Source organism: Cetorhinus maximus, chromosome 3 (assembly GCF_964194155.1).
Source record: "Cetorhinus maximus chromosome 3, sCetMax3.hap1.1, whole genome shotgun sequence".
In the NCBI taxonomy this organism is placed as follows: Eukaryota; Metazoa; Chordata; class Chondrichthyes; order Lamniformes; family Cetorhinidae; genus Cetorhinus; species Cetorhinus maximus.
Window position 1 is genome coordinate 18606111 of NC_135881.1, and position 23618 is coordinate 18629728.

The 23618-nt window shown below is 43.7% G+C and overlaps 1 protein-coding gene across 1 annotated transcript in view; it reads right to left on the reverse strand.

The window, feature by feature from the left end:
- The window catches only part of obscnb (obscurin, cytoskeletal calmodulin and titin-interacting RhoGEF b), a 691209-nt gene that overhangs the window by 577655 nt on the left and 89936 nt on the right, over nt 1-23618 (reverse strand). The window contains exons 9-14 of the mRNA XM_078536828.1: nt 16900-17175; nt 14304-14579; nt 11576-11851; nt 5944-6219; nt 4826-5092; nt 1014-1283 (exon numbers count right to left, since the gene is read on the reverse strand). Of these exons, the coding sequence (XP_078392954.1) occupies nt 1014-1283; nt 4826-5092; nt 5944-6219; nt 11576-11851; nt 14304-14579; nt 16900-17175 (1641 nt within the window). The remainder of the gene's footprint in view (nt 1-1013; nt 1284-4825; nt 5093-5943; nt 6220-11575; nt 11852-14303; nt 14580-16899; nt 17176-23618) is intronic.

The following is a 23618-nucleotide window of genomic DNA, read 5'->3' on the forward strand; positions in this document are numbered from 1 at the left end:
ATTTTGATTTGATTGAAAACCAAGTCAAGGGCTAGGATTTATACTGCAAGGCTGAAAGTATAAATAAAGAAAGGAAGGCAAGAAGCATTTGTATTTTTAACTGCAGTCGCTGTCGTTACATAGACTATGGCCCGGATTTTCCAGGAGCTTTGAAGACATGGTCAGAGGTGAGGAGGCTGACAAAATGGCATGGGAAGGTGTTCGGCATGCTGCCGCCAAGCCATGCTATTTTGCTAGTGGCAGGAAAGATGGCAGAAGGCGGAGACAGTGTGTAGCGGTAATGCCACTGGACTCATAATCCAGGGCTAATACCCTGGAGATGTGGCTTTAAATACCACCACAGTAGCTAGTGAAATTTAAATTTAATTGATAAAATCTGGAATTGAAAGCTGGTTGTGGTAATGGTGGACATGAATCTATCATTGGTTGTCATTAAAACCCATCTGGTTCACTAATGTACTTTAGGGAAGGAAAACTGCCATCCTTACTCAGTCTGGCCTACATGTGACTTTTAACTGCCCTCTGAAATGGCCAATCAAGTCACTCAGTCCGAGGGTAAATGGGATGGGCAACAAATGCTGGCCTTGCCAGCAGCGCTCACATCCTAAGAAAGAAAAAAGAAACAAAAGCCCTGCCTGGCCTGAAGTAAATTGAGCCATTTAAGTGACCAACTGCTTCTGCAGGCATCAGTAGCAGTCATTACCTTTTCTTTGAAATAGCTATGAATGGCTGAAAGGAAATAGCCAACCACCTTAGTATGCTTTCAAAAAGGCTTTCATCCAAATTTTTAGGGAATTGATCCTTTCAGAATATGACAAAGAGTCATACAGACTCAAAATGTTAACTTTGTTTCTCGCTCCACAGATGCTGTCAGGCTTGCTGAGTTTTTCCAGCATTTTCCGTTTTTCTTTCAGATTTCCAACATTCGCAGTTTTTTGCTTTTATTTGGGTGTTTCATTTTATGTTGCATTGTCCTGAGGGTGCTTTCTAACAAGTTAATTTTGATTTCTCACCTTGAACTTGAAGCTTGGCAGTTGTTTTTACATTTTCAGCTTGTGCAGAAATTTCACACGCATCCTTCAGTATCAGGTTTGTAATGGTCAAACCATGGTTGGTTCTTTCACATGATATAACATATTTCTCACTTGGTTCAATTTTGACTCCATTCTTATACCAAGTAATTGCAGCATCTTCGTGAGAGACAGTGCATTTAAAGGCAGCATCCTCTCCTTCCACAGCAACTACACTGTGAAGCTCACTTTCAAACTTAATAACCTTTGGAACTGCTCCAGAACAAAACAAAAGTTTGCACATTATGGATTGATCAATCTTGCCTTTTCAGCTAATAACACACACACATAGCACACATCATCAGTATTAAATTTAATAACAGATGGGAACATTTTAAGTGTCATTGAATATAGCTGTTTTATCAATAATATGAATAGAAGAAAGATTGTTATGAAAGGAGAAAAAGACAAAAGATAAAAATTCCTACATGCAACCTACTCATGGGTTCTGATATTATTGCTTAATTTATTTCAGCAAATGCAGGAAACTGAAACAAATATGCCATTCAATTTTAACGATAAAATGTGTGCAAACTGATTGCATGTATTAAAAACTCACAGATCTAATTGGTACCTATATTATAATTCTATATGAATCCACTTACATTGGCAGGTTTCTGTTAAGATCTATTTCATCTCAACCAAATATGCTGAAACTGAAAATGCTGACGTTCCCAGCTACTCCTTCTTTAAGCAGATTTCATTCAGATTAATTCCCTCTGACTCTATGTTGGTTTTTCAGCATAGTTCAGTCAGGCAGAGACAGGATAATATAGTGGAACCAATCTCACAAGGGCTTCCCTAATTATCTTTTTCTTTTATTTTATTCTTTCACAGGATGTGGGTGTCACTGGCTAGGCCAGCATTTGTTGCCCATTCCTTAATTGCCCTTGAGAAGATGGTGGTGAGGTGCCTTCTTGAACTGTGGTAGTATATGTGGTGCAGATACACCACAGTGCTGTTACAAAGGGAGTTCCAGGATTTTGATCTAGTAACGTGAAGGAACAGCAATACAGTTCCAAGTCAGGATGGTGTGTGGCTTGGAGGCGAACTTGCAGCTGAAAGTGTTCCAATGCTTCTGCTGCCCTTGTCCTTTTAGGTGGTAGAGGTTGTGGGTTTGGAAGGTACTTTCAAAGAAGCCTTGGTGAGTTCCTGCAGTGCATCTTGTAGATGGTACACCCTGCTGCCACTGTGCTTCAGTGCTGAAGGGAGTGAATGTTAAAGGTGGTGGTTGGGGTGCTGATCAAGCAGGCTGCTTTGTTCTAGATGGTGTTGACCTTCTTGATGGAACTGTGCTCATCCAGGCAAGTTAAGAGCATTCCATCACACTCCTGACTTGTACCTTTTGATGGTGGACAGGCTTTGGGAAGTCAGGAGGCGAATTACTCACAGCAGAATTCCCATTCTCGGACCTGCTCTTGTAGCCACAGTATTTTCATGGCTGTTCCAGTTCAGTTTCTGGTCAATGGTAACCCCAGGATGTTGGCAGTGGGAGATTCAGCAGTCGTAAAGCCATTGAATGTAAAGAGGCGATGGTTAGATTATCTCTTGTTGGAGATGGTCATTGCCTGGCACATGTTACTTGCCACTTGTCAGCCCAAGCCTGGATATTGTCCAGGTCTTGCTACATATGTACACTCACTGCTTCAGTATATGAGGAGTTGCCAATGGTGCTGAACATTGTGAAATCATCAGCGAACATCCGCATTTCTGATCTTATGATAGAAGGAAGGTCATTGATGAAGCAGCTGAAGACAGTTGGCCATAGGACACTAAGCAGCTAAAGATGTTAAGGCTTGGAACACTATTCTTTCATGGGATGAGGGCGTCACTGGCAACTGTTCTTCGCCTCTCGCTGAATCAAATTCTGGAGCTCCCTTTCTAACAGAACAGTGGGCGTACCCATACTAGATGGACTACAGTGATTGAAGGCAGTGCTCACCACCACCTTCTCAAGGGAATTCGGGATAGGAAACAAATGCTGGCCTTGCCCACGAAGCTCACAATCCCTGAAAGAATAAAAAATAAGGCAGGAGAGAGCTTTCCTAATATCTGCAGGTTGCTGCGAACTTCCAACCCCATTCAAAGGAATACAGTCCTTAGAGGAAACAGACAGCTCTTTCTCATCAGTGATATCAGAGCAGTTCTGGTGAGAAAACCCAAACTGACAGGCTTCTGTGACACTAGAAAATTGACATCTTACAAATGGCAAAACAGATTTTTTGAGCAATATTTTCTAAGAACTGGGAAGAAGCACACTCAACGGAAACTGCTTCCACATTAATTTAATTCTCTTTTAAGTGTTATTACATTGCACTAATGCTCGTAGCATCTTTCATTTTTCTATTAGTCTTCATTTTTTTAAAAAGTGACTTAATTATATTAGCAATTACAATGATTGGCAATGGCAATGTTAGCCAAGTAACACAACTAAATACAAAAAGTGAATGCACTTTGTGGAATGCAGCAGATTTGAATTTACTGTTCCTTCCAACTTATCTGTGGGGATTTATTTTACAAAGTTAGATTTTTCAGTTGTAAATAGAAAATATTGGAAACACTCAACAGAGGTTTTAATTACAGATTTTATGTTTTGATGGCAGTTTTTCAGTATCCTGGTTTTTGCATATGCTTTGGTGTTTTGCTTTAAGTATTAAAAAGTGAATCTGCTTTCTATTTTTTGAAGGAAAACTTCTTTCTAAAAGCACAAAAAAATTAAACTTTGTTTCTTATGCAAAATGCATATTTTCAGTTATATAACTATGAATTTAGCACAAACAAAAGGAGAAAGTGCTGGAAAAACTCAACTGAGCTAACAGCATCTGTGAAGAGAAAAACAGAGTTAACATTTCGAGTCCGTATGACTCTTATTCAGATCTAAAGAGAAGTAAAAATGTGATGAAACACTCCTTTCAGGTGAAGCAGCGCTTCACTTGCACCTCCTTCAATTTGGTCCACTGCATTCACTGCTCCCAAAGCGGTCTCCTCTACATTGGAGAGACCAAATGCAGACTGGGTGACTGCTTTGCGGAACACCTTAGGTCTGTCCGCAAGCATGACCCAGACCTTCCTGTCGCTTGCCATTTCAACACACCATCCCGCTCTCATTTTCATTCATTGTTTTATCCCCACCTTTTATCCTATTTTTGATCTTTTTCCCACCAGCATCCCCTCCCCCCACAAGGGCCACCTGTCACTTGTTCATGTTGTTCTTTCCAGAGTGCTTACCCTTGTCCTGATAATATCACATTCTGCTTTCTTATCTTAATGCCACCATCAGCACCTTCTTTAGCCAGTACCACTACCATTAAAGCCCTTTTGTCCTTTTGTTCATGGCATCTTTGTCAATCTCTCCTTTGCCTCCACATATCACTGGCCTTCTATCCAGCTTCACCTGCTCCACCCCCCTTAAACAGTATAAATTTCATCACATTTTTACTTCTCTTTGAAAAAGAGTCATACGGACTCAAAACTTTAACTCTATTTTTCTCTCCACAGATGCTGTTAGACCTGCTGAGTTTTTCCACCATTTTCTGTTTTTGTTTCAGATTTCCAGCATCTGCAGTATTTTGCTTTTGTATGAATATAGCAAGATTGTTAAGAATATTAATATTGAATGACTAGTTCTCAAATCAGAGCCTGAACTACTAAAGTTTGGGGGGATTGCCAATTCAGCTCACTCTTCAGTTAGCAAGATGTCCAATTGTGACAAAATTTGTTTATTAAAGTAGATTGAAAATTTAACAAGGTGTTACCCTTGGTGGTCAATTTAGCAGTTGTAACATCATCCTTTGATTCGCAAAGGTATTCTCCCTCATCCTCAGTAGTTACTTCACAAATGGTCAAACTTCGCTTCTGACCATCTGCCCGTATTTTTAGCCTACGGCTTGGTTTGATTTCTGTTCCATTTCGTCGCCACAGGACATCACCCTTTGCTTGATTTAATTCACATGTAAGCACAACCGTATCATTGCACAGTGCATTTACATTTTCCAGCTTCTTCGTAAACAAGATGGGTAACTCTGCGACGAAAATATAATTTCAGTTAGCGCTAGTTTGTGTTTTTCCTAAAATAGTCTTAAGCCAATCAACATTTTCATAAAACAAACTGCTTTCCAAAAAATATTCACTCATATAAGGGCTGTGTTTTCCCTCAAGGTTATTATCATTACGACTTACAATATCACAATGAATAGCCCATAGTCAGAAAATATAAACAAACTCAGCTTCAGGTGAAAAATTCTAATTCAACAAGCATTTCAACAACTTCGACTGAAAAAGCTTAGTTACAAAAATACAGCCAAGAAACCCTTGCGGAGAGGGAGGAAATTGTTGCCATATATTTTGGGACTAGCAATCTCCCAAAATAGAATTAGGGGATTGAAAATCGAAGAGGAAGGGAGGAACAACATGGACAACATTTATCAAAATTAATTTTTTATATATTCATTCATTAGACGTGGGCGTCACTGGTTGGCCAGCATTTATTGCCCATCCCTAGTTCCTCTTGTTCAGGGGGCATTTAAGAGTCAACCACTGCTGTGGATCTGGAGTCACAAGTAGGCCAGAGCAGGTAAGGAAAGCAGATTTCCTTCCCTAAAGGACACTAGTGAACCAGATGGGTTTTTACAACAATCGACAATGGTTTCATGTTCATCATTAGACTTATAATTCCAGATTTTTTATTGAATTCAAATTCCACCATCTGTCGTGGCAGGATTCAAACCCAGGTCCCTATAGCTTTACCCTGTGTCTCTGGATTACTAGTCCAGTGACAATACCAATATGTCATCACCTCCCTTTATGTTGAGATGAACCTTGGAATTATTAAAGGGGCCACAAATACTGGGGATCTTCTCAGATAGTTACTAACCTGTGACCTGAATGCTGAAGGTCAGTTTTTCTCCAACTGCTTCACATACGTATTCACCTCTATCTTTTGGCTCCACATTCTGAATAATAAGCTTTCGAATTTTACCATCAGATTCAAGTTTCATCTTTTTACTCCGACTGAGCAGTTTTCCATCTCTGAACCATTTGACCTCAGTTTTGGACTGTGACACTTCACAGCTAAGAGTTGCATTCTCTGACTGTTGAACTTTCACAACCTTCTGAACAGAATCTTTATTGGCAAATCCTGTTTCAAGTTCTGCAATTAAGGAAAGTTCAATTGGTACACTGGAGAGAAAATGTCAGAGATAAATCTAATCCGCGATTCCAACTAAAAGTTAGCAAAGGTTTAGTGAGAGACGCCAATTTAATAATTCCAAATTTTGTAAAACAAATTTGCTAAATTGTAATCTCTAAATTTCCCCAGAATTCGTCCTGAAGTCTTTTTAGGAGACCCAAACCACCACCATGCCTTTCTCCATCAGAAATACTGCTATCACTTTCAAAATATCTCCCGCCTCCATTCCTAACTCATTTCATCTACTGCTGAAATCCTGATTGTGTCTTGATAAAATACACACTTGATTACACTAATGGTCTACTTATAAGCCTCCTATCCTTTCTCGCCAAAAACTGCAGCTATCCATAAATCTCCTACTCTTCTCCTAACACATACCAAATTGTGTGATTACACCTGTCTTTGTTGGTCCACATGTCCTATATTGGCCCTCAATGGACCAATGCTTTAAATCTAAAACTCGTCTTATTTATATCCGTCCATGGCCTCATTATTAGACTGCTGTAACCACCTCCAACCTTTCCTAAACTCTGATCCTCCGATCCAGCCAGCTCTTGATTAAACTCACATCAGTGGTCAAGCTTTCAGTCACCTTGGTACACTTTCCAGAATATCCTCTCCAAACTCCTCCACTTTTCAATCTCTCATGCTTCCTTTAAGATCTTCTTTAAAAACTATCTCTATTGCCTTTATTCACATTATGTAATTTTTAAAAATTCATTTACAGGATGTGGGCGTCACTGGCTAGGCCAGCATTTATTGCCCATCTCCAATTACCCTTGAGAAGGCGGTGGTGAGCTGCCTTCTTGAACTGCTGCAGTCACTGTGGTGTAGGTACACCTACAATGCTGTTAGGGACGGAACTCCTGGATTTTGACCCAGCGAGGGTGAAGGAACGGCAATATATTTCCAAGTCAGGATGGTGAGTGACTTGGAGGGGAACTTCCAGATGGTGGTGTTCCCATGTATGTGCTGCCCTTGTCCTTTTAGATGGTAATGGTCATGGGTTTGGGAGGTGCTGCCTGCTTAGCCTTGGTGAGTTTCTGCAGTGCATCTTGTAGATAGTACACACGGCTGTCACTGTGCACGGCGGTGGAGCAAGTGCATGTTTGTGCAAAGGGTGCCAATGAAGCGGGCTGCTTTGTCCTGGATGGTGTCAAGCTTCTTGAGTGTTGTTGGAGCTGCACTCATCCAGGCAAATGAAGCATATTCCATCACACTCCTGACTCGTGCCTTGTAGATGGTGGACAGGCTTTGGGGAGTCAGAAAGTGAGTCGCTTGCTGCAGGATTCCTAGCCTCTGACCTGCTCCTATAGCCACACTATTTATGTGGCTAGTCCAGTTCAGTTTCTAGTCAATGGTAATCCCCAGGATGTTCACAATGAGGAATTCAGCGATGGTAATGCCATTGAACATCAAGGGACGATGGTTAGATTCTCTTTTATTGGAGATGGTCATTGCCTAGCGCTTGTGTGACACGTATGTTACTTGCCACTTGTCAGCCCAAGCCTGGATATCGCCCAAGTTTTGCTGCATTAGGACATGGGCTGCTTCAGTATCTGAGGAGTCACGAATGGTGCTGAATATTGTGCAATCATCAGCGAACATCCCCATTTCTGACCTTATGATGGAAGGAAGGTCACTGATATAGCAACTAAAGATGGTTGGGTCCAGGGTACTACCCTGAGGAAATCCTGCAGTGGTGTCCTGGAACTAAGCTGACTGACCTCCAACAATCAGAACCATCTTCCTTTGTGGTAGGTATGACTCTTATTAGCAGAGAGTTTTGCCCCTGATTCCCACTGACTCCAGTTTTGCTAGGGCCCCTTGATGCCACAATAGGTCAAATGCTGCCTTGATGGGCAGTCACTCTCACCTCGCCTCTGGAGTTTAGCTCTTCTGTCCATGTTTGAACCAAGGCTGTAATGAGGTCAGAATCTGAGTGACCCTGGCGGAACCCAAACTGAGCATCAGTGAGCAGGTTATTGCTAAGTAAGTGCCACTTGACAGCACTGTTGAAGACCCCTTCCAGCACTTTACAGATTATCGAGAATTGATTGATGGGGCGGAAATTGACCATATTGGATTTGTCCCACTTTTTGTGTACAGGACATACCTGGGCAATTTTCCACATTGCTGGGTAGATGCCAGTGTTGTAGCTGTACTATAACAGCTTGACTAGGGATGCAGCATGTTCTAGAGCACGAGTCTTCAGTGCTATTACCGGAATATTGTCAGGACCCATAGCTTTTACAGTGTCCAGTGCTTTCAGCCATTTCTCGATATTGTGTGGAGTGAATTGAATTGGCTAAAGACTGGCATCTGTGATGCTGGGGACCTCCGGAGGAGGCCGAGATGGGTCATCCACTCGGCACTTCTGGATGAAGATTGTTGCAAATGCTTCAGCCTTATCTTTTGCATTGATGTGCTGGGCTCCTCCATCACTGAGGATTTGTGGAGCCTCCTCCTCCAGTGAGTTGTTTAAATGTCCACCACCATTCACGACTGGATGTGGTAGGACTGCAGAGTTTAGATCTGATCCATTGGTTGTGGAATCTCTCAGCTCTGTCTATCACTAGCCACCTATGCGGTTTGGCACGCAAGTAGTCCAGCGTTGTAGTTTCACCAGGTTGACACCTCATTTTTAGGTACGCCTGGTGCTGCTCATGGTATGCCCTTCTGCACTCTTCATTGCAACAGGGTTGATCCTCTGGCTTGCTGGTAATGGATATGCCTGGCCATGAGGTTACAGATTGTGGTTGAGTACAATTCTCTGCTGCTGATGGCCCACAGCGACTCATAGATGCCCAGTCTTGAGTTGCTAGATCTGTTTGAGATCTATCCCATTTAGCATGGTGGTAGTGCCACACAACACAATGGAGGGTATCCTCAATGTGAAGACGGGACTTCGTCTCCACAAGGTCACTCCTACCAATACAGTCAAGGGCAGATGCGTCTGCAACAGGCAGTTTGGTGAGGATGAGATCAAGTATGTTTTTCCCTCTTGTTGGTTCCCCCACTACCTGCTGCAGACCCAGTCTAGCAGCAATGTCCTTTAGGACTCGGCCAGCTCAGTCTGTAGTTGTGCTACCAAGCCACTCTTGTTGATGGACATTGAAGCCCTCCACCCAAAGTACATTCTGTGCCCTTGCCACCCTCAGTGCTTCCTCCAACTAGTGTTCAACATGGAGGAGTACTGATTCAGCAACTGAGCTGGGGGCAGTATGTGATAATCAGCAGGAGGTTTCCTTGCCCATGTTCGACCTGATACCATGACACTTCATTTCGGGCCGTGTCGATGTTGAGGATGCTCAGGGCAACTCCCTCCTGAATGTATAACACTGTGCAGGGTCCCACCTCTGCTGGGTCTGTCCTGCCGATGGGACAGGACAAACACAAGAATGGTGATGGTGGTGTCTGGAACATGATCTGTACAGTATGATTCTGTGCGTATGTAAGGTGTGATTCCGTGTGTATGACTGTTGCTTGACTAGTCTGCGGGACAGCATTCCTAATTTTGGCACAAGCCCCCAAATGTTGGAGGACTTTGCAGGGTTGACAGGGCTGGGCTTGCCGTTGTTGTTTCTGATGCCTAGGTCCATGCCAGCTGGGCCATCCGGTTTCCTTCCTTTTTAGCAGTTTGATATAACTGAGTGGCTTGGTAGGCCATTTCAGAGTCAACCACATTACTGTGGATCTGGAGTCACATGAAGACTAGATGAGGACAACAGATTTCCTTCCCTAAAGGGCACTAGTAAATTAAATTGGTTTTTATGACAATCAATTCATGGTCATCATTAGACTTTTAATTCCAGATTTTTATTGGATTCAAATTCCACCATCGGCCATGGTGGGATTCAAACCCGGGTCCCCAGAGCATTATCCCAGAGGATTACCAGTCCAGTGACAATACCACTAAGCCACCACCTCCCCCTCAGGGTTACCCTCTGATTGTCTTGGAATTTGTACTTTATCACCCTTTGTGACAATCTTCTGCATTAAAGGCACTATATCAATGCAAGTTGTTGTTTTCAAAGCAAGGTGAGAGCAGATGCACAGAGGGATATAGGGAGAGATCGCTAGACAATATGGCATAATGCTTGACAGAACTAAAATGAATGATAGAGCAAAAGGAGTGGGGAACAAGAAATGGAGGATGTGTACAAGAGCATATGGCAGGATAAGATCACAGAGACGCAATGGCATGCAACTATATGGGCTTTCAGAGAGCAAATTAACCTTGCAAAGAAAAATGTTGATGGTAGATAGGCTTTTATTTGTGAGGATGTGGGAGGTTGCATTCGGAAAGGTTGTTTCTGTTTCATCTGTTCCATTCCCCCCTACTGTTCCCACTAATCCATCTCTGTAAACATGTCTTCTTCTCTTTCAATTACCTATTCCAACACCGACATTGCTCTTCTATCAAAGATTTTTCCTGTGACTACACAGTCATCTCTGGTGCAAATCAGGAATCAACTTTTGCCCCTATCTCATCATAATTTATATAGTATCAAAAGGGCAGCAAAGAGCTGAAGGAAGCAGAGGACTAAAAATGAGGCAAAATTGGGCAGCCAAATTGGAAGGTTTTGGAAGGGAGTCATGGCAGTGTAGTTGTAAAGTAAAGGTTCGATCTAGGGTATGTACTAAACAGAATGGTTGAATTGAAAGTGCTCTTTTTGAGGAAGTCATTCTGTCATTTTGAATGAGATAGGGACAATGTTAAACCATAGAAATAAGTTCATGTTAGTTAGCATTGGACCAAATGAAAATAATTAGAGACAGCAAACAGGGCAAATGACTCAATTTCCAAATGATTGCTGGTCCCTCCCATGGACAGATTGTCTCCAGATAACAGTTTTCCCTTAACTACCTTTGTTGCAACATGAATACAACATTAGGCTAATTATTATAATGTTATTATAATCTGAGAGGATGCTTCCTTTTGTTGGAGAATCTAGAACTAGGGGGCACAGTTTAGCAATAAGGGATCTTGCATTTAATTAAGAGATGAGGAGGAATTCCTTCTCTCAGAAGGTTGCTAGTCTGTGAAATTCTCTTCCCCAGAGACCAGTGGAGGCTGTGCCATTCAATATATTCAAGGCTGAAATGCAGTGGATACCATTTATGCACTTAAACAAATTTTCCACCATTCATAGGGCAAAGGTACATAAATTGGAATAGCAGAAACTCCAAAGAATTCCAACCATTTGTTAGAAAAATGCAATGTGAGAGATAATTACCTCTGAAAATATCTCCAATGAACAAAAACATAAAAACCAGATAGTAAACCCATTAACAATGATTAACGATTACTAACCTGTAACCTCAACATGGAAAATCAATTTCTCTCCAGCTGCTTCGCAGATATAATTGCCTCCGTCCTTTAACTCCGCATTCTGAATAATAAGTCTTCGAATTTTACCATCAGATTCAGGTTTAACTTTCTGACTGGAACTGAAAATTTTTCCACCTTTGGACCATTTGACCTCAGTTTTAAGTTGGGACACTTCACAGCTGAGAATAGCATTGTCTGATGCTCGGACCTTTACCTCTTTCTGAACGAGTTCTTTATTGCCAAATACAGGTTTTGGTTCTGCAAACAAAGAGTTTCCACTAATAATTAAAAAATCAAGAATTTTTAAGAATAGGAAAATGTTGTTAGGCCCAGTAAGACCACCTCTCTTGGTGTTATTAATTCCACCTAGCTACTTTCTCCTCAAACTTTTCTATCTTCTAACAACATATCTACGTGTTCCTTGAATTAATTTCTACTGTTATTTCAATGTTGCTTCAGCACTTGCTTAACAATAACCTGCTCACTGACACCCAGTTTGAGTTCCACCAGGGCCACTCAGCCCCTGACCTCATTACAGCCTTGGTTCAAACATGGCCAAAAGAGCTGAACCCCTGATGTGAGGTGAGAGTGATGCCCTTGACATCAAGGCAGCGTTTGACAGAGTGTGGCATCAAGGAGCCTTAGCAAAACTAGAGTCAATGGGAATCAGGGGGAAAATTCTCTGATGGTTGGAGTCATGCCGAGCACAAAGGCAGGTGGCTGTGGTTGTTGGAGGTCAGTCATCTCAGCTTCAGGACATCGCTGAAGGAGTTCCTCAGGGTGGTATCCTCGGCCTAACCATTTTCAGCTGCTTCATCAGTGACCTTCCCTCCATCATAAGGTCAGAAGTGGGGATGTTCGCTGATGACTGCACAATGTTCAACAACATTTGCAACTCCTCAGAGACTGAAGCAGTCCACGTCCAAATGCAGCAAGACCTGGGCAATATCCAGGCTTGGGCTAACAAGTGACAAATAACATTTGTGCCACACAAATGTCAGGCAATGAACATCTCCAACAAGAGAGAATCCAACCATCGCCCCCTGATGTTCAATGGCATTACCATCACTGAATCCCCCACTATCAACATCCTGGGGGTTGACCAGAAACTGAACTGGACAAGCCATATAAATACTGTGGCTACAAGAAAAGGTCTGAGGCTAGGAATTGTGCGACGAGTATCTCATCTCTTGACTTCCCAAAGCCTGTCCACCATCGACAGGCCACAAGTCAGGAGCGTGATGGAATACTCCCCACTCGCCTGGATGAGCGTAGCTCCCACAACACTCAAGAAGCTTGACACTGTCCAAGACAAAGCAGCCTGCTTAATTGGTACCACATCCACAAACATTCACTTCCTCCATCACCGACACACAGTAGCAGCAATGTTTACCATCTACAAGACACACTGAGGAATTCACCAAGGCTCCTTAGACAGCATCTTCTAAACCCATGACCACTACCATCTAGAAAGACAAGGGCAGCAGATAGATGGGAATACCACCACCTTCAAGTCACTCATCATCCTGACTTGGAAATATATCGCCGTTCCTTCAGTGTCACTGGGTCAAAATCCTGGGAATCCCTTCCTAACAGCACTGTGGGTGTACTTACACCACATGGACTGCAACGGTTCAAGAAAGCAGCTCACCACCACCTTCTCAAGAGCAACTAGGGATGGGCAATAAATGCTGGCCCAGCCAGCGAAGCCAACATCCCGTTAATGAATAAATAAAAGAAAATGTGCTTCCCTGGTAATTTTTACCACTACTCTAATGCATATTGTTTGAAAAGTTATAGCTATCTCATCTTCTTACTCCAAACATCCTGAGCTGAAAATGGACAAATCAGATTATCCTCCATGTTCCCATGCCTATTAGGATGCCTAACAAATTGTAATCCAAAGGAAAGCACTTCTCCCCATTCCTATTATACTGAACCAACACTTTGGGCCACTCCTAGGAATGGCACATGCTGCTGAATAACGGGTGCTCTGCTGAATAACGGGTGCTCTGCAGCCCAGATCTTAGTAGGCCTACTAAGGCCCTAAAATTTGGGTCTGCCCTGAGGCAGCCAGCCACAGCTGCATTCATGAAAAATTGCCCAATGGACCCTAGCAAATCAAGAAGTTAAATTATTTAGCTCCATGTGGATTTGGAAGGAGCACGGGTGCACCTTCCAACCCCCCAGTGCGGGACCCAATCATCACAACCTCTTAAGTGCTTCGTACCAACTACTCTTATTAAATTGCTGATATTCATTCTAGAGGCTCACAGTTGACAAATGACCATGATCTTCATCATCACATAGGTAAGCTATTCAAAGCTTCAAGTCTGTTCATCCACTCAATTAAATCTGGGCCAAACTGTACCTCAACTCTGATGAAAGGTCATCGACCTGAAACGTTAACTCTGTTTCTCGCTCCACAGGAGCTGCATGACCAGCTGAGCATTCCAGCATTTTCTGTTTTCATTTCAAATTTGAAGAATCTGCAGTCTTTTGCTTCTCTATCTCAATTCCATTTGCCTGCTTTCATTCCATATCCCTTGATACCCTTCCCTAACAAATAATGACCAATTTCAAGGAGATTGAGATAAAGAGAAACAAAAAAAGTGATCCTTCGCATTGACAAGTTTCTTGTAATATAACAGATGAACACTGTAAATATTAAAGAGGAAACGAATGCTGGGGATTTTCTACAGTTACTAACCTGTAACCTGAATATTGAAGGTCAGTTTCTCTCCACCTGCTTCACATATGTAGTCACCTCCATCTTTTGACTGCACATTCTGAATGATAAGCTTTCGAATTTTACCATCAGATTCAAGTTTCATCTTTTTACTCTGACTGAGTAGTTTTCCATCTCTGAACCATTTGACCTCAGTTTTGGACTGTGACATTTCACAGCTGAGAATAGCATTCTCTGATTGGCAAATTTTTACTTCTTTCTGAACTGAATCTTTATTGGCAAATCCGGCTTCCAGTTCTACAATCAAGAAAAATTCAATTGGAATGCTGGAGAGAGAAATGGCAGAGATAAACCTAACCAGCGATTTCAGCTCAAAGTTAGTTAAGGCTTAATATGGGATGTCAATATAATAGTACATCTAATATGTAAAAAGTTGTGAATTTTATAAGATAAGGATTTCTAATCTCCAATTGGCCCAGAATTCCTCTCAACTCATTGGGTGGAATCATCCCAGATTTGCACTTCCACCTCCATTCCCTTCTCATGCCATGTGCTGCTTGAATCCCTCATATATGCTGTTATAAAAATTCAAGCTTGATTATTCCACTGCTCACCCTCCTTACAATTCTCTTTGCTACACAATCTGAAGTCATCCATAACTCAACTGTTCAAATTAACCACAATTCACCAATGCTTTAAATTGAAAACCCATCCTTGTGTTTAAATCTCTCCATGGTTTCATCTTCCCTACCTCTAATACATCCTCCAGCCCTAAAACCTGCCCCTTATACATCCCTCCCTTCAATCAACAATTGGCAGGCATGCCTTTAGTCATCTTGCTTCCACTCTCCAGAATTCCCTCTCCAAATTGATCCATCCGTTTCCCTTGCTTCCTTTAAAACCTTCTTTAAAACCCAACTCAGTTCCAAGCCTTATATGCTCGCCCTATTTGGTTGGAGTTTGTATCTTACCACACATACTTCTGTGTAACTCTTTGGGACCGTTTTCTACGTTAAAGGAACTATCTTAATATGGGATATCATTAAGGAGAAGATTCTTCGTGACAGGATTTATTACCATTTGGAAGCAAATGGGCGTATTAGTGAGAGGCAACATGGTTTTGTGAAGGGGAGGTCGTGTCTCACTAACTTGATCGAGTTTTTCGAGGAAATGACAAAGATGATCGACGATGGAAGGGCAGTGGATGTTATATACATGGATTTAAGCAAGGCCTTGGACAAGGTCCCTCATGGCACACCGGTACAGAAAGTAAAGTCGCACGGGATCAGAGGTGAGCTGGGTACAAGATGGATACAGAATTGGCTTGGTCACAGAAGACAGAGGGTAGCAGTGGAAGGGTGCTTTTCTGAATGGAGAGCTGTGACTAGTGGAGTTCCGCAGGGATCAGTGCTGGGACATTTGCTGTTTGTAGTATGCATAAATGATTTGGAGGAAAATGTAACTGGGCTAATTAGTAAGTTTGCAGACGACACTAAGGTTGGAGGAGTTGCAGATAGTGAAGAGGATTGTCAAAGGATACAACGGGATGTAGATCGGTTGAAGACTTGGGCGGAGAAATGGCAGATGGAGTTTAATCCGGACAAATGCAAGGTAATGCATTTTGGAAGGTCTGATACAGGCAGGAATTATACAGTAAATGGCAGAACCCTTAAGTGCATCGACGGGCAGAGGGATCTGGGTGTATAGGTCCACAGGTCACTGAAAGTGGCAACACAGGTGAATAAGGTAGTCAGGAAGGCATATGGCTTGCTTGCCTTCATCGGCAGGGGTATTGAGTATAAAAGCTGGGAAGTCATGCTGCAGCTGTATAGAACCTTGGTTAGGCCACACTTGGAATATTGCGTGCAATTCTGGTCGCCACATTACCAGAAGGATATGGAGGCATTGGAGAGAGTGCAGAGGAGGTTTACCAGGATGCTGCCTGGTCTGGAGGTTACTAGCTATGAGGAGAGGTTGGAGAAACTCAGATTGTTCTCACTTGAGCGACGGAGATTGAGGGGCGACTTGATAGAAGTTTACAAAATTATGAGTGGAATGGACAGAGTAGATAGTCAGAAGCTTTTTCCCAGGGTGGAAGAGTCAATTACTAGGGGGCATAGATTTAAGGTGAGAGGAGAAAACTTTAGAGGAGATGTGCGGGGCAAGTTTTTTATGCAGAGGGTAGTGAGTGTCTGGAATTCGCTGCCAGAGGAGGTGGTGGAAGCAGGTATGATCGTGGTGTTTAAGTGGCAGCTTGACAAATACATGAATAGGATGGGAATAGAGGGATACGGACCCCAGGAGTGCAAAATGTTTTAGTTTGACAGGCAATATGATCGGCGCAGGCTTGGAGGGCCGAAGGGCCTGTTCCTGTGCTGTACTTTTCTTTGTTCTTTGTTCTAAATACAAACTGCTGTTGTTTTAAAGCAAGTGAAAGTAGCAAGGCAGAAGGATTAGGGAGAAAGTTCTAGTAACCAGCAAAATTATGGCATTAGAGAGAAACTCCAAAGAATTCCATATGTTAGAAAAATGCAAGGTGAGAGATAACTATAATTTGACAATACCTTCAGAGAACATATTAAAAGTCAACAGTAAACCATCAACAATGATTACTAACCTGTAACCTCAATATGGAAAATCAGTTTCTCTCCGGCTGCTTCGCAGATGTAATTGCCTCCGTCCTTTAACTCGGCATTCTGAATGACAAGTTTTCTAATTCTACCATCAGCTTCAAGTTTAACCTTCGGACTGGGACTGAGAATTTTTCCACTTTTGGACCATTTGACCTCAGTTTTGAGTTGGGACACTTCACAGCTGAGAATAGCATTCTCTGATGCACGAACTGTTATCTCTTTCTCAACTGATTCTTTATTGACAAACCCTGGCTCTGGTTCTGCAAACAAAAGAGTTCTGACTGGTAAGTAAAATTATGATTTTTTTTAAGAATAGGAAAGTGTAATTAGGCTCAACAAGCCCATCCTTTTTATTGTCGTAACCCATATTTCCTGCTTTTTGTCTGGCACCATCATCCCTTTTGTTACTTTACAGCTTCTGCTTTCCAGCTAAACACAGACCCACCCAAACCCTTTATTCTTTCCCCTTTCCCTTCATTTCTCTAACTTGCTTGAAAACTGTTAAATCGCTAACTTCTTCTAGTTTTGATGAAAGATCATCAACCTGAGATATAGGACAAAATTTAATGCCCCCACCCCCCCACTCCCCAGGAGCGTTCTAGGAAGCGGTTTGCTGCATAATTAGGTGGGAATGCAGCAGGTGGCGAGTCCATCACCATTCCAACTTCCCCACAGGGATGGGGAAGATCGAGACCAGCTTTCCTGCCCCTTGGCCAATTAAGGCTCTTAAGGCTCACAAAAAGTCCTGCTGCCAGTGGTATTCTATGCTGCTGGGGGCTATGCCACGTTGGCAGGTCACCAAGTTTACCCTTGCAATAAAAACAAAAATTGCTGGAAAAACTCAGCAGATCTGTCAACAACTATGAAGAGAGAAACAAGAGTTAACATTTCAAGTCCAATCTGACTCCTCTTCTGAACCCTTGCAACTTTCCTGCGGGCTCAGGGGGGCCCGCCTGACCTGGCACCCTGTGCCCATGAAATGCCCCACCCCCACCCCCAGTGGCAATGGCTGGCCCCGTTGGAAGATTCCCACATGCCCTCCACACTAAACACCTCCCACTCCCTCGCCAGAGCCCTCCCCACTCACCTTTATTCTGGGGCCTCCAATTGCTGCTGCTCTGAGCCTCCTGCAATACCAGTTAAGACCACCACTTCCTCAGACGCATTTAATTGGGGTTGAAGACCTGGCGACCACCTAATTTCCCAGCAGCTCTTGGAGGCAGGCTCCTCGCCTTTAAAAGTGCTGGAGCTGAACAGCAGATGGTTAACTGCTGACTTTAATTCCATCAGGGCTTCTGGAAATGGCTGTGGCGGGGTTGCCACCAGTGCAGCCATTAAATTCAGCCCGTTAATGCTATTACCTCTCCACAGATGCTGCCTGAAGTGAAGTGAATTGCTGACTTTGCTTGACTGACATCTTTAAAATGGTTACAATAAGTTGTTCTTTCTGCGACTGATTTTGCCAATGGCTGGAATTTTCCAGCCCCACTGGTGTCAGGCGTCATGGTGGGTGGGCAGGAAACAATATGGCAAGATGTCCAAAAATCGGTTTTACGCCATTGTGAAACCAGTTTGTGATCGTCCGCCCAACCGTCAATGACAAGCCGCATTTCCTGCACTGCACATCGGGAACGTCATTTTAATACATTTCCATCTAATTATAAGGCCTGCTTGCCAGAATCATCCTCCCCCGCAGGATCATCTGAGCACCCAATCACGCCTATGTGTTTCACAACTGCACATAAGGAATGTGCACCTGGCAACCTGAACTTCGAGAGGAACTCAGAGACGAGTGCATACAACCTTGCGCAGCGTTCCTGAGCATCGCCTGTAGGACGTCAAGGCAGAGGCGCCGCTCAATCACGGGGGGAACAGGCAAGTACCTTATTCCCAGCTGGCTTTCAATGCAGTGCTGGGGCAAGGGCTCCGGTGTGGGGCAGGCTGGGCTGGGGAGAAAGGCAGCATAGACTGAAGGAAATACTCAAGCACGTGCTAGGGGGCTGGGGGTAGGAAGGGGGTGGTGAGGGAAGCAGCCATGCACTTGGAAAAACTTGTCAAAAATAGCTTTCTTCCGCAGCTGAGGCTGTTCAGCTGCAGCTCCATTAACATGCTTGGAGTCAGGCCTCTGAAGCATTTCTGCCCACTCAAGCAATGCAAAGGCATGAAAGTGGCACCAAATGCTACAGAACTGTTCATCCTTCAGTGGGTTTTAGGGGGCAGCAGAGCAATGGGCTGACTGGGCAAGTTGTAGAATCTCTTTGCGAAAGGTGGCCATGGCACAGTCACTGGCGGAGGTGCTCACAGCACCTTACAATGTCTTTATTAAGGTTTGGAATTGTATACATTATGGTTCAAGCTAACAGCTTGCAGTGTGGGTTAGGAGAATGCCTGTACCTAAGCTAGAGTACAGCATGCAGTCCAATGGCCGAAGTTGCTGCCAATCGGTGAAGTGGAGTGGGGCGAACTTGGGTGGGGTTTCAGACACCCAGGAGCGCACTACACACTGGCCATCCAAGTGGCGGCCAGCACTCTCCTGTATGATTGATGGGGCCTTCAGACTTAACCAGGAGAGATTCTTAGTACACCTATGCTAAGCCATGCATCTCTCTCTTTGATCCTGCAGAAAAAAAAAATCAGGATAATGGAGCAATGTGATCTAGCGGTATGCCTCATGGTTTACGAAGACAAGAGAAGAAGTGGAAGAGTGCAGTGGAGGCGCCTGGCTCGACAAACAGAGAAGCACCTCCTTCAAGATGAAGGGGCAGCAAGGCCTGCTGCGCACGCAGCTGAAGATCTACAGTGAGCCATCGTTCGTAGGCGCCTCGCTAGACCCAGGGTCCATAGACAGTGCCTGTCACCCCTGCAGATGACCAAGAACCAGTGTCACCGAAGACTGCGCATATCTAGGGAACTGGTTGGTCACATATGCCACTTGCTGCAGAACTTGACGCCACGAGGACATGGAGGGCATCCAATGCCAATGAAAGTGACTGCAGCACTTAATTTTTACGCCATTCATTGCCACAGAAGGCTGTGGAGGCCAGGTCATTGAGTGTATTTAAGACCGAGATAGATAGGTTCTTGATTGGTAAAGGGATCAAAGGTTATGGGGAGAAGGCGGGAGAATGGGGTTGAGAAACTTATCAGCCACGATTGAATGGCGGAGCAGACTCGATGGGCCGAATGGCCTAATTTCTGCTCCTATGTTTTATGGTCTTATAAGGCCATAAGAAATAGGAGGAGTAGGCCAATCAGCCCCTCAACCCTGCCCCATGATTCAATCAGATCATGGCTTATCTGCCCCAGGCCTCAACTCTTCTTTCGTGCCAGCTCCTCATAGCCCTTAACTTCCTGATATTTCAAAAATCTATCTACCTCCTCTTTAAATACTTTCAGCGATCTAGCCTCTACAACTCTCTGGGGTAGAGAATTCCAGACATTCACCACCCTCTGAGAGGAGAAATCCCTTTGCATTTCAGTTTTAAATGAGTGTTCCCTTATTCCCTATGTCCCCTAGTTTGAGATTCTCCCACTAGTGGAAACATCTTCTCAACATCTACCCTGTCAAGCTCCCTCAGAAGCTTGTGTGTTTCAATAAGATCACCTCTGATTCTTCTAAACTCTAATGAATAAAGGCCTAACCTGTGTAGCTGTTCTTGATAAGTCAACCCCTTCATCCCAGGAATCAGCCTAGTGAATCTCTATTGAACTGCCTCCAATGCCAGTATATCCTTTCTTAAATACGGTGACTAAAACTGTACACAGTAATCCAGGTGCAGCCTCACCAACACCCTGTACAGTTGTAACAAGACTTCCCTATTTTTAAACTCCAACCCCCTAGCAATACAGGCCAAAATTCCATTTGCCTTCTTAATTACTTACTGCAACTGCATGCTAACTTTATGTTTCATGCACAAGAACACCCAGATCCTTCTGTGCTGCACTTTTTTGGAGTCTCTCTTCATTTAAATAATAGCCTGCCTTTTGATTTTTCCTACAAAAGTGCATGACCTCACACTTTCCTACATTAAACTCCGTCTGCCAAGTTTTTGCCCACTCATTCAAACTATCTATATCCCCTTGCAGATCCTTTGTGTCCTCATCAAAACATGCCCTCTCATCTATTTATATATCATCAGCAAATTTGGATACATTACACTCTACCCCTTCCTCCAAGTCATTAATATAGACAGTAAATAATTGGGGTCCTAGGACTGATCGTTCTGGCACTCCACTAGTTACGTCTTTCCAACCTGAAAAAGACCCATTATTCCCGACTGTGTGTGTTCACCAGTCCTCAATCCATGCTAACACATTATCCCCAATACCGTAAGCTCCTATCTTGTGCAATAACCTTTTATGTGGCACCTTACTGAGTGCCTTCTGGAAATCCAAATACACTATATCTACCGGTTCCCTTTTATCAACTCCACTTGTTCCTCAAAGAACTCTAGCAAATTTGTCAAACAAGATTTCCCTTTCACAAAACCATGTTGACTCTGTTTGATTGCGTTATGCTTTTCTAAATGTCCTGCTATTTCTTCCTTAATAATAGACTCGAGCATTTTCCCAATGACAGATGTTAGACTGACTGGCCTAGTTTCCTGCTTTTTGTCTCCCTCCCTTCTTGAACAGGGGCGTCACATTAGTAGTTTTTCAATCCGCTGGGACCCTCCTGGAATCAACTGAGTTCTGGAATATTTCGACCAATGCCTCCACTATCTCTGCAGCCCCTTCCTTTAAAATCCTTGGATGCAGGCCATCAGGTCCTGGCGACTTGTCTGCCTTTGGTCCCATTAGTTTGTCAAATGCTTTGTCCCTTGTAATAGAGACGGTTACAAGATCTTTCCTCCCATTAGCTCCTTGCTTATCTGATATCTTTGGGATGTTTACAGTGTCCTCCACCATGAAGACCAAGACAAAATATTGGTTTACATTATCTGCCATTTCCCTGTTCTCCGTTATCAATTCTCCAGTCGCATCCTCCACGGGTCCCACGCTCACTTTAGCCACTCTCTTTTTATATACCTGTAGAAGCTCTTGCTGTTTGTTTTTATATTTCTTGTCAATTTACTTTCATAATTACTTTTCTCCCTCTATATTAGCTTTTCAGTGATCTGCTGCGGGTTCCTAAAAAATTCCCAATCCTCTGGCCTACCACTAGTTTTCACCGCTTTGTATGCCTTAGTTTTTGATTCGTTACCCTCCTTGACCACCTTTGTTAAGCACGGGTGGTTCATCCTTCTCGAGTCCTTCTTTTTGACTGGAGATAAATTTTTGCTGAACTTTATGAAATATCTTCTTAAATGTCCACCACTGCTCATCCACTGACCTTCCCCTTAGTCCATTTTCCCAGCCCACTATAGTAGCTCTTTCCTCATGCCTCTGTAATTGCCCTTATTTAAGTTGAGGACACTGGTTTGAGACCCGAGTTGCTCGCCCTCAAACTGAATTTGAAATTCTACCATGTTGTGATCGCTACCCCCTAGAGGATCCTTAACTACAATATCTCTTATTAATCCCACCTCATTACACATTACTAGATCGAAAATAGTCTGTTCCCAGGTAGGTTCTGCAATGTATTGCTCTAAGAAACAATCCCTGATGAACTCTACAAATTCGTCTTCCATGTTACCCTTGCCAATCTGATTTGTCCATTCAATATGCAGATTAAAATCACCCATGACAATTGTAGCGCCCTTCTTACACGCCTCCATTATTTCCTGATTTATACTTTGTCCTACAAGTGAGGCAACTCTCTGGGGCCTATAGATGACTCCCACCTGTGAACTGTGCAGGAACGCGCAAGCCTCCACACACAAGTGCATCCAGGAGGTCATGGATGCCACCTTCGCGAAGGCACAGAATTTTTTGCATTTCACCCAGGATCAGGAAAGCTAGGAAGCAAAAGCGCTAGGATGAGAGCAGATCTCAGGTTTTCCACAGGTGCAGGGTGCCATCAACTGCACTCATGCAGCACTTAGATCTCCATGGCAACGAGCAGTCAACTACGTCAACCACAAGGGCTTCCACTTGCTGAACGTTCAGCTGCTGTGCGACAACCACAAATACATTCTACAGGTCTGAGCACAATTCCCAGGGCACGTCAACCTTAGCAGGTCTCACATCCATGACATCTTGCAGGGTCCAGAGAATTTGCAGGGTTTGCTCTTTGGGGACAAGGGCTACCCACAGAGGACGTTGCTGATGACACCCATGCTGCGGCCTCAGACTGCAGCAGAGCAAAGGTACAACAAGGCTCATGACACCAACCGAACTTTGGTAGATCAAACGATAGGCAAATCACCCGATGGAGCACTGCAATAGGCTGTCGGACATCATCGTCGCTTGCTGCATGCTCCACAATCTGCGCTGCAAGGGGGTGAGGAAGCACCTGGCTGAGGAGGAGATGATGGAGCTGCACGTATCCTCCAAACAGGAAGCTGGTGATGAGGCCATCACACTGGCCAGATGAGTCAGGCTCACTTGGGAAGCCCTCAAAGCCACACGATTCGTGGAGCATGATGGTGAGATGCAGTGAGGACAGTCCTGACAGCCTCACCTTGCATCTGTGAGCATTTGACTCCTGTGTGGCCGACAGCAGCCCACATACCCTCACTGCTCAAGCTCATGACATGGAGATGCAGTGGAGGCCCTAATAGTCGCTAGATTCCAGGAGGATGATGACGACATGCAGTGAGGA